The 11,659-nt window shown below is 32.1% G+C and overlaps 2 protein-coding genes across 2 annotated transcripts; one reads left to right on the forward strand and one right to left on the reverse strand.

The window, feature by feature from the left end:
- The first annotated feature begins 3,453 nt into the window (after positions 1-3,453).
- On the forward strand, positions 3,454-5,234 carry LOC106303138 (transcription factor MYB98-like). The gene is made up of 3 exons (XM_013739486.1): positions 3,454-4,139; positions 4,471-4,597; positions 4,749-5,234. Exons 1-3 carry the CDS (start codon positions 3,454-3,456, stop codon positions 5,232-5,234), a joined length of 1,299 nt encoding a protein of 432 aa, XP_013594940.1.
- Positions 5,235-9,480: 4,246 nt separating this feature from the next.
- LOC106300955 (putative F-box protein At4g17200) lies at positions 9,481-10,909 on the reverse strand. The gene is made up of 2 exons (XM_013737242.1): positions 10,864-10,909; positions 9,481-10,771 (listed from the first exon to the last, which is right to left on the reverse strand). Exon 2 carries the CDS (start codon positions 10,748-10,750, stop codon positions 9,500-9,502), a length of 1,251 nt encoding a protein of 416 aa, XP_013592696.1. The 5' UTR covers positions 10,751-10,771; positions 10,864-10,909; the 3' UTR covers positions 9,481-9,499.
- Between the last annotated feature and the right edge of the window lie 750 nt (positions 10,910-11,659).

Genomic DNA, 11,659 nt, shown 5'->3' on the forward strand with positions numbered 1-11,659 from the left:
TAAATGGTATTATAGATGAAAAATTAGATGACTAACTAAAACCCAAACATAATAACTTATCGTTTTCACTATTAGAGTATTAGGCCAACATTTGTTTTTTTTTTCTTTCTGAACTTTGAACTTATTTAAAAACTAAGTGGTTGACTCAAATATGTTAGCGGATGGACTAATGAGTAATGACTAATGGCGCCTCCTTTGATATTGATATAAGCAATTATAAACAGTTATTGTAAATTTTAAGCAATCTCACTTAATTTAGGTTTTATACGAATTTGCACAACTCACCAGTTTATGCACATATATCCTAGACTGTCTCAAGTTCGTGAATATGTTTTCTTTAGGTTCATGTATTTGTTATTCGCTTTGATATAATTATAAGGTATGCTTTCAATATACTGTATAAATTTTCATATCGAGTTTACGTCCCTAAACGAACAGTTTGCACCAAGTAATTAATGCTCAGCTGAGTGTCAATGAAGAGTGAAGAGTTTGTAGATAGTGAGAGATTATAGTGAGTTCGTGAAATTATAACAAAAATGTATAAATATTAAATAAAAAAATGAGTCAATAATCGGAATACAAACCTATTTTAGGAACACTTCAATTAAAACATTTCAAATCAAGACGTTGGGAGCTAAAAGTTGAGAATATTAGAGCATCTCCAAAAATGAACTCTATTTTGAAGTTTCCAAAATTTTATATTTGAAGTTTAAATTTGAGAGATTATATTTGAAGTTTATATTCTCCAAAAGCAAAACTTCAAAACTCAACTTCAAAACTATTTGTATTTTATAATATAGACCTTATATTTGTCATAACTAATTTGAATTCATTAAACTTTTGTAAATAGCTAGCACATATATAAACATATTATAATAATATTAATAAATAAAATATTCTATAAAAATTTAAATAAATATACCTTAATTAATATTAAACTTCAAACAAAATATCATATTATTCCATATAATGATTTTCGTAATGCATATATGATCTATTAGTGCATTTCAAAGTAAAAATAACTCTCATCATTTTTACTTTGTAGACTGCGAGCTAAAAGTTGTTGTAATCAGGTGATATTGATACTTGTAAATACAAAAGATCGGAACAAAAAAGTAAAAGAAAAACATAAAATATTGCTAAAAGACTAATTTTTTTTTGATGATATTAATACTCGTGAATATATTCGATATGAACAATAAAGAACTGTACGAAAAAGACATCAAAAACAACAACAACAACCATCTTCAGTATAAAAAAAAGTTGGACAATATTTGAAAATTTTGAAGGTTCCGGATCAAACTTACCTGACTATTAGTCTTGTTGTAATATTTAAATTTGTGTAATAGTTAAGTCTTCATGTAATTTTAAAAAATCTTTTTTTGCTAAGTTTTCTTTTGTATATTATTGTTAGGTCTGGGCGTTCGGGTACCCGTTGGCGTTCGGATCGGGTTTTTCCGATTTCAGTTCTTTTTTATAACACCTCGTAGGTCCCATTCTAGTAAATTTGCAAGTACGAGTTGAGTTCGGATATAACACATCGGGTTTGGATCGGTTTTGTATCACATCATAGAACCCATAAAGTAATCATATATCATTCGGATTCGGGTTATATCGGATCGGTTCGGATATACCCGAAATAAAATCTAAAATTTAAAAGTAAAACATAAGAAATATATATTTATTTATATATAATTAAGTATTTAAGGTAGTTATTTAAATTTTAAATACTTATTGTTAGATAACATATCAAAATAAATATGAAATTGAATATTTGAAGTATATATTCATGTTTCATATAATTATATTGTTTATTTGGACATTCGGATCGGTTTCTTCGGATATTTTTTTTGGATTTTTTGGTTTTTTCGATTTTTCGGGTTACCCGTTCGGGTTCGGTTAATAACACTCCGGGTTCGGATATGTTTTGTACCACCTTACAAGACCCATTCGGATATTTTTTACATTTTGGACCGGATACGGATCGGGTTTTTTGGTTCGGGTTCGGTTCGGATTTAGGGTTACGGATATTATGCACATGCCTAATTATTGTTGTCTAAATCTAGTTTAAAATATTTTAAATCTTATTTTAAAGTTATATTTAATTTTATGTGTAAAATTTAAAATCTGTAGCAAAAATTAAAATATATATGAGATATAATTTTTTAAGGATTAAAAACAATAAACAAGAAAATATTTATGAATCATAAAGATGATGTGTGATTGTAGGGACCAAAATACAAATAAAAATATGAATTAAATTTTTGAATAGTGTAACTTCAAATATTGAGTTTCACTCTTCGAAATTTCAGATTTGAAGTTTTAAAATTCTTTTTTGCAGAGCAAAAAAATTTATATTTAAAGTTATAGAATGTCTTAGCGTTTGACCTTCTCGAAAAAATCTAGTTACCCGTAGGCTTTGGTATAAGCTATGTTTTCAGTGTATTTTTCGAGTTTACGTCCAGTGTTCATTTATTTTCCTGCCGGTTCAGGCGTTTTTTTTCAATTCTGGTGCAGACAAAAGATAACAATCGATCACTTGCGCCCAAAGCAATTATGTGGTCTAGCTTTCTGAGCCCATGCATGGGACCCATGTTTTAGGTTTTAATCCCATCAATTAAGTTATCGAATGATTATTTTTCTATATAAATACAAATGCAAAATCTAGCATAGAAGATGCTATTTTTTTTTCCAGGTCAAACGAAGATATTTCTATTCTTGAATCCATTAATTAGCTAAATGGTCAAAACACTTCTTAGCATTCAAATGGTTATTACATTTTTTGCTGACTCAATTAATACCTTTTTGTGAGAAAATAACTAAAGACAACTAAATAAAACACATTAAAAGCTAGATTAAATTCGTACTAGCGTTTTCACAAACATTCAACTATGTTTACCCCAAATTCAACAACACTCAACGTGTAACGTCACAGAAGCTTTATCTCACAAATTACCATTTTCTTTACTTTTTTTTTTGGAAAAAGGCATCTATTTTCTCTACTTGAATTTCAATCTATTTAAATTTACAACAAAATTATACAGCTTATAAAAATTTAATAAAAATTTAAAAGGAAAAACTTTCAAGTGTCTTGAACTATATTTAGTACTCTAAATATTAATATATGTTTTTTCCACAGTGTAAGTATAGATTTTGAAATTAATTTACTTATTTTTCCTTACATTATTCATGTTAAGACATGATAAAAAAACAAAATGGTTAAGCATTTGAGAATTAATGATAAATTAAGTAACATTAATGCTACTAACAAACTCCAAACGTTAGAAATTTACTAACAAATTAATGGGTATAGTAAAAACACACATTAAATATCTTTCTTTCTTCTCATACCTTACAAATACGAGAAAGAATAAAGCAAACACAAAATCACACAAAAACACTTCACATTTTTTACTAATTAATTAGTTTTTTTTTCTCTTCTTTCCAAAAAATATGGAGAATTACGTCGACGAGAGTGGTTTTGCTCCTCTAAACCAAACCATCTTCGCACGTGATCAAGAACATATGAAAGAAGAAGATTTTCCATTTGAAGTCGTTGACCAATCAAAACCCACAAGCTTTCTTCAAGATTTTCACCATCTTGATCATGATAACCAGTTTGATCATCATCATCATCATCATCACCAATACCATGGCTCTACATCTTCAAATCCTTTGTTCGGTATCCAAACGACGCCGTCATGTGCCAATAATGCTCCTTACCAGCATTGCTCTTCTTACCAAGAAAACATGGTCGACTTTTATGAAACTAAACCACAGGTGATGAATCATCATTTCCAAGCTGTAGAGAATCCTTACTTGACTCGTAATCATCATCAAGAGATCAACTTGGTCGATGATAATGATCATATGAACTTGGAACAAAACAACATGATGATGATGAGGATGATCCCTTTTGATTACCCTCCTACAGAGACCATCAACAAGCCTATGAACTTCGTGATGCCAGATGAAGTTTCATGTGTTTCTGCAGATAATAATTCTTATAGAGCGATGAGTTTCAACAAGACCAAGCCTTTTCTGACAAGAAAGTTGTCTTCATCCTCGTCGTCATCGTCATGGAAAGGAAAAAAGAAAACAACATTAGTCAAAGGACAATGGACTGCTGAAGAAGACAGGTTTTTTATTACCATAATAAAGCCTAAGATCAATATTGCATAATCAAGATTATTGATGGTTATATATTTCATAACCAACATTACTAACAAATCTTAGATAAATTGTCACATTTGTGGGTTAATTTTGCCAACAATAATTATACCGAAGCTAAAACTCGATTAAGAAATTAGCTAAATCGGTGAAACATAATCAACACATAGCTGATGGAGAACTTCGAACACCTCATGCAAGCTATTATTTAGAATAATTATTTCTAGTTGAATGATCTTGGCGTTCTATTACAAAAATATGAAATGTTATCAATCAATACCATGTTTTCTTGAATAATAGGATACTGATTCAACTTGTGGAGAAGTATGGACTGCGAAAATGGTCACATATTGCGCAAGTTTTACCAGGAAGGATAGGGAAGCAATGTAGAGAGAGATGGCATAACCATTTGAGACCTGACATTAAGGTATTAACTAGTAACTAACATTCATGTAATGATGCTTATGGAAACTAAAGACCAAAAAATGTTCATACCGGAGCTAACCAGGTCAGTAGATATTGTTTTTAAAAAAAAGGCTAACTAATGTTGAGAGATTATGAATATATATATGTTTCAGAAAGAAACATGGAGTGAAGAAGAAGACAGAGTGTTGATAGAGTTTCATAAAGAGATTGGAAACAAATGGGCAGAGATTGCCAAAAGACTACCAGGAAGAACAGAGAACTCGATCAAGAACCATTGGAACGCGACAAAAAGAAGACAATTCTCTAAGAGAAAGTGTAGGTCTAAGTATCCAAGACCTTCTCTATTGCAGGATTACATAAAGAGCTTGGATGTGGGAGTGTTGTCTTCTTCTTCGGTTCCTGCAAGAGGTAGACGTAAAGAGAGTAGCAAGAAGAAGGATGTTGTGGCTGCTGAGGAGAAGAAGAAGGAGAAGGAGAAGGAAGATAAGTTTTACGGACAAGACAGGATTGTGCCTGAGTGTGTGTTTACTGATGACTTTGGATTCAATGAGAAACTGCTTGAGGAAGGATGTAGCATTGACTCGTTGCTTGATGACCTTCCTCAGCCTGACATGGATGCCTTTGTTCATGGAATCTAATCTGTTTTGGATTTTTTCTATTTCAGTTTTTGTTTTTTGTTTTTTTTTCATACAATATTCCGCTAAACTGCTGAGTGAGAAGCATATTGACTGATTTTTATGGCGGATTTCACTCATTTTTTCTGTCAGTTTTTCACCAGTTTTGCCAATAATACCTCAAAATAAGATGCATTGTTTGAGTTACATTTACATTGTATGTAATAATGTATTCCTTTGAAATGAAAATGACACTCTAATATGAATATGTGAAAACATCACTACTTAACTTGTGCACCAAGGAATCATACTAGACTGAACTCTTACTAACTTGTGCATAAAGAAACCATATGTTACTTTACCTCTCACAGGTTGAAAATTTTATATACTTTTGTCGAATTTTCGATAAAATATATACATATATCAATCCTTAAACAAAATACAAAACACCATCTCTTAGCAATCAATCAAAAGACAGTTCTGAGAAAGAGAGGTTGTATCAGTCCTAGAAACAAAAGGATTGATACGAACCCAAACAAGAGAAAACACAGAAGCAAGCAAGATAAACCAAAAGAACAACGATGGTGGGTGTTCTGTTATGTCTTCCCATAAGATCTTTAAGGAAAGGATAAGGATGAAGAACGACCCAAAAGGCGAAGAAAAATTTACCAAACAAAGGTCCCCAAGCTTCATAACCTTTGTTTAAAGCATCAGAGAATCCAGCAACGACTCCAACCAAGTTAACTATGAGAAGTGTTGTTGGAAGGGTCAATGTTGGATTTATTAAATCCATGTCCAACTCTATATTGTTTGATTAGTACGATACTGTCCACTTTGAACCTTAGGTAAGTCCGCATAGATTTACTTTTGGTTTACTTCTCAAAAGGCCTCGTACTAATTAGAGTTGGACATCTCAAGAGTGTTGTCCATTTCATTATGTAAAGTTCACCGAACTCTAAATCTTCTTCCGCAGATCTTTGCTTGTCTCCTAAGCCTCACCATACTTTCTCCATCAAGTCAACCTTTAAAATGTATACATAGTTTTAAAATAATTAGCATATAAAATTAGGAGAAAGCCTGCTATATATTGTAATTAATTTTTTTGTTTATTTATTGTTAATAAATGTCAAATTTTGAAAACCTGGTGGTTGTAGTTTAGCTGACATTCCTGTTGACGACTAGCTATAGCAATGATTATCAAACTACATATGTAGTAGTATTTTAGAGTTCTAAATGAAAATGTATAGAAGAAAAATGTTAAATACCAGAAGGGTGAACCCATAATTTTTAATCACTTTGCTTGATATAACAAAAATTATGGATTCACCCTTCTGGTATTTAACATTTTTCTTCTATACATTTTCATATGTAGTATTGTTTTTATATTACATATAAAAAAAGATTACTCTGTGTTGCAGTTTTTCTATGTAAATTTGAAATTTACTGGCCGCCAAGAATAAAGTTATAAACGTAAGGGTGAATTTGCAGAATAACCAAATTTGAAAAGGAAATTAAGTGCAGAGCATTGATTTTGACATAATTAAGTCCATAACAATTATGTCAAGTTTTATCCGGTACTACTTTTTTTTTGTTCAAGTTTCCAGTAATAGAGAGATAAAATTGGTGATATCAACAATTTGACACTCCACAATTAATTATCACACGTAACACAACCAACATCACCCTTTTGTTTTACACATAAATATGCATCTGATTTTTATATACCATATCACTGAAATATAATAGAATTCAAAATCCACTCACATCTAGTAAATACTAAACTTTACTCCAAACCTAAACTCCTTAATACTAAACCATAAACTTTAAACATCACCCTTCCATCTAAATACTAAACCCAAAACTCTAATTACTGAACCCTAAACCCAAATATAAACCTTAAACCCAATTATCAAAATCTGAAAATAGAATATAATCCAATCCTAATTTTTGAATAGTATAGGACTATAATCCAACACACAACTCCTCAATGCTAAATTCAAATCTAACTTTTGAATACTAAACCCAAAAATGCTATCACTAAACCCAAACCTAAACTCCCACCTTCCAAATACTAAACCCTAAACCCTAAATCCTAATCACTAAACCCTAAACCCAAGTATAGACTCTAAACCCAAATAGAATAGAACAAAATACATAGTATAGTACATATAGTTGTAAACTAGAAATTGATAAATAATGAATTTATCAAACAATCGATGGTACAATAATACAACAATCGTAGCATACTATTTAGTTTGGTACTTGCGAATGGTACAAAAATATAAGAATCGTACTAGACTATAATTTTCTTTCACTACATATAGTATAGTCGGCGCGTTCATCTTCTTCACATCTTCTTCTTTTTGCAGACATGGTGATACACACATTCACTGGTCCAGAGTAATTATTCTTCACCATGCCATATCAATACAACATACTATAACAATTTAAATAACAACGAAAAAAATCAAGATCAACAACATTAAACAAACTCAAAAAAGAAAAGAAATTGTGACGTCACCTCGTCGTTCTCTACGATGCCATCTTCTCCTCCAAACTCAATTCCACAAGCCCAGAATCCATGCTCTTTCTTGGTCTTGAGATGAAGTGGTTTGTGTTCGTATGTATGAAAAAGAAACATAGATTGGAGGAAAAGAGGAAGAAGAAGAGAAAGAGATGTGCACCAATGATAACCACAATTTATTAAATGATTTATTTAATATTTCTTTTAATAAATAATTCTCACCAGATTACACATGTTGAATTGAATCGTAATATAACATTATTACATAAAATACATATACTGTAGATGAAAGTTAGGGGTTTTAATTATCTAATGAATTATAATTTGTTGGAAGGTTATACAGCCCAATTCCCCTAAACTTAATAGCCTTTTGTATCACTTCTCTGTTACATTTCTTTCTGACTAATAACTTCTCCTTTGAATAAGTTGCTCAATGCATCCTTTAGATGATTCTATTTTACGTTTGCAGTGTTAACAAAAATTAACAAATCAGTCTATAAAATACTAAATGATTTGGCTTTGCAATTTATTCTGGTTTGGTAGTGTCTCAAATCAAGCCATCTCAACTTCTTCTAGTAAAGGCTCGGAAAAATGCTAGAGTTAGTAAAGAGGTTTGATATTTGACGTCTCAGTGGAAACAACTCTTATGTTTCAAAATGACATGAAAATAAAAAAGAAGGCAAAAGTGGACGATACAAGAAATAAATCAAGGCAAATTAGACATCTCTTATTTTTTTCCCTCTTCCTTTGGAGTGCTTATGGGGCTTGGAGTTAATCATCTCGATGATATGAACCAAACAGCTTACTTCCTTTTAACTTAATCTCTAAGAGAGATTAAGTTAATTCTTGGAAGCTTGTTTATTATTAATAAAATAATATGAAACCCTTATATAGGGATACAACTTTGTAGAATATGAAAAACTCTTAAACTAATAGAAAAAGGAGAACTTCAAAACCAATTATTAAATAGAAAATTACCAAAAATCTTAATATAAAATATTCTAATCTATCTAACCATAGTCACGTATCATTATTCCCCTCTTCCATTCGGAGCTTGTCCTCAAGCTCCAACTAATGGTATCTAGACAGCCATATGGTAGCAACCATTTCTCTTACTCTCTGTTGTTTGATTCTATTAGGAAGCTATATTTTACCACAGCTGGTGCTATCGTTGATTTTTTGGAGTTCAGAGATCGTTCAGATTCTAACACGAGTATGTTGTTAGATTGTAATACAACCAACAATGGATCTTGCTGCAATAATGTCTCTGACTCTATGAGGTTAGACTCCTCTGGCTCCGAAATTACAAGTAGCTGTAGGCTTTCCTTCAAAATAATCGTCTCCAACTCTGCTTGTTTTTTCATCCTCTCTTGCTTCAACGTCGCTTGAATGTTCTTCGCAATCTCCATTATCTCACCAAGTTGTGCAATCATCTTGTCACAACTCACAGATATGGATTTCCAGAAATCCTTGTCTCCCATCGGAACCTGGCTCTGATACCAAGTTGATATGAACCAAAAAGCTTACTTCCTTTTAACCTAATCTCTCTTAGAGATTAAGTTAATTCTTGGAAGCTTGTTTATTATTAATAATATGAAACTCTTATATAGGAATACAACTTTGTACAATATGGAAAACTCTTAAACTAATATAAAAAGGAAAACTTCAAAACCAATTATTAAATAGAAAATTACCAAAACTCTTAATGTAAAATATCTTAATCTATCTAACCATAGTCACGTATCACTCGACTGCATATAACGAGTCAGACTCTACCCAAAGGTTCAGAATGCCCATTCGCACAGCCATCTCCCCCGTTTGACCGTCGGTTGATTTGCACTAAACTTGGATGATAAGGGGAAAACACATGTTGCACTTCAAACTTTCTAGAGAAATTTAAATTCACTTCACCGATGTTCATAGATCTGAAGTATCCATCTTCTCTAATGATGTAAGCTGTTAGTTGGAGCTTGGTTGAGTAATTTCGGCTTTCATGGATTATCACAGCGACTTTATTCTCCTCATCAACGAAGACTAAATCAGCTTTCCAATTGCACAGAAAATCCCTGACTGGTACCATTGATCCCATATCCACCTTTAAAAACTTGCTCCACGACACCGCGTTGGCCTCAATCTTATTCGTAACCCAAAACTCCAATGTCACAAACGATTGATAAAAACCATAACAATGTGCAGCAAGTTTATCTTCCCTAACTGTAGATAAAGCTACAGTATCCGTATAATAATAATAAGAGCTAAACGGGGGAGGCATGTGCTGTACAAATCTCTCACTTGTATAATCAAAACATAGCAAACAATTTTCCCAAGATGCTAAATACTCATAATGATTTCTCTTTTTACGAGTTGTTCGTCTGATCACTCTAGCCAAAAGGTAAGTAGATCCCGCCAAATTCACGAGGCTGTGATAAGAATTTATTTTATAGTCGGGGAAGACACCAAGAAAGCTCCATAAATCAGAACTAAAGTCGTAGATTTCCAACTCAATGCCTAGGCCATAATAATGACTAGTACTAAGTCTCAAAATTTTATAGTTACGGACCTTACTGTTGTTGTCGTAACCAATAGCATACATGTCTGATTTTCCGTAACATATTCTCGGTCTGATCCACCTTGTTTGCGCAAGATAAGGGTTCCACACCAAGAGTTTGGAGTTGTCATTGGTGACGCATAACAGTAAGCCATCACAGTGAATTACTCTAGATACCTCGACTTGATCAAGTAAATCTAATTTCTTCGTGGATGGATCGACCAAATTGTTGTGATTGCTGATGATTCCTTGGATATCGACTCTAAAGGGGCAAATCTTATTAGATATCATCATGAACCCTTGAAACTCATGATGCTGCCTTGATGTTTCGTTACCAAGGATAAATTCTTTGGATAATGCATTCCATAATTTGCAAGTACACCGCACTGCCCTCAGAGATGTTATTGGAACATTGGTGAGTATCTTTTCCCTTATCAAATCGTGTGGAAGATCATCGCACATTGTCATTTTTATAAGTTTCTACAAACGCTGCAATAGAAATATTAATAAGATCAAACACCACATATCTTATTTTCAATCAAAAATAGTAACACATAGACCACAGTGACAGGAAAACTCACAATATGGATCGATGAATCTGCACGCCTGCAATCAGTGATCAAGGTAACATGCTTCTGAGCTTAATGACCCTCATTCTATATATTAAGGTGTGCTTGAACAGGTCTAAACCCTAGTTCTTCATGGGCTTAGTAAAATTAATTGGGTTTAATGAAAACACGCATACACGGATATATATACCCATCTTAAACTAGTTTTTAAATAATGTTTTTTTTAATATCACAAATTATAAATTTACACATTTTTACATTGCTTTATTATTCTATTATATTAATAAAACTGAATTTATCGAATTTTTAAAAATTCATATATATGTTGTGAAAATAATGAAAAATTCTATCTTTATTCATAACATAGAGATTCATTATATATGAGATTACACCGTCATAGATAAATGGAAAGAGTACAAATCATAATCCAACTAGGAAAAGGAAAACATAAAGACGTAAGGAAAAGCTGGCCGATTCTCTCTTTCTTGGGCCGCCGATGGTATAATCTTTTGGTTATGAGCCATCCACAATCTGGTTCATAACACTCCCCTTGGATGCCATAACCATTTAGAGCTTGTAATGTGCTTTAATGTTGCCTCATTAAAATCTTACCAGGAAAACCCAATTGGGACAAACCCATGGTGAAGAAAAAAGAGTACAACACATATTACTCCCTCTGATTTGGACATTACTGAAGGTCTTTTGGATCTCTCCAATTTTCTGCAATCCGTGGGTGATGAAGATCTTGGGCAGAATATGCTTCGTCCTCGAACATGATAGTTGGTTCTTCTTTACCATCGGCCATGCT

The sequence above is a fragment of the Brassica oleracea genome, chromosome C1, assembly GCF_000695525.1.
Source record: "Brassica oleracea var. oleracea cultivar TO1000 chromosome C1, BOL, whole genome shotgun sequence".
NCBI classification, from domain to species: domain Eukaryota; kingdom Viridiplantae; phylum Streptophyta; class Magnoliopsida; order Brassicales; family Brassicaceae; genus Brassica; species Brassica oleracea.

Bases quoted from the DNA above. Each gene is read 5' to 3' on its own strand.
- LOC106303138 (XM_013739486.1), top strand. From the start codon at position 3,454: ATGGAGAATTACGTCGACGAGAGTGGTTTTGCTCCTCTAAACCAAACC. The intron at 4,140-4,470 runs GTTTTTTATTAC...CTTGAATAATAG, and splicing joins TGGACTGCTGAAGAAGACAG to GATACTGATTCAACTTGTGG. The intron at 4,598-4,748 runs GTATTAACTAGT...TATATGTTTCAG, and splicing joins ATTTGAGACCTGACATTAAG to AAAGAAACATGGAGTGAAGA.
- LOC106300955 (XM_013737242.1), bottom strand. From the start codon at position 10,750: ATGACAATGTGCGATGATCTTCCACACGATTTGATAAGGGAAAAGATA.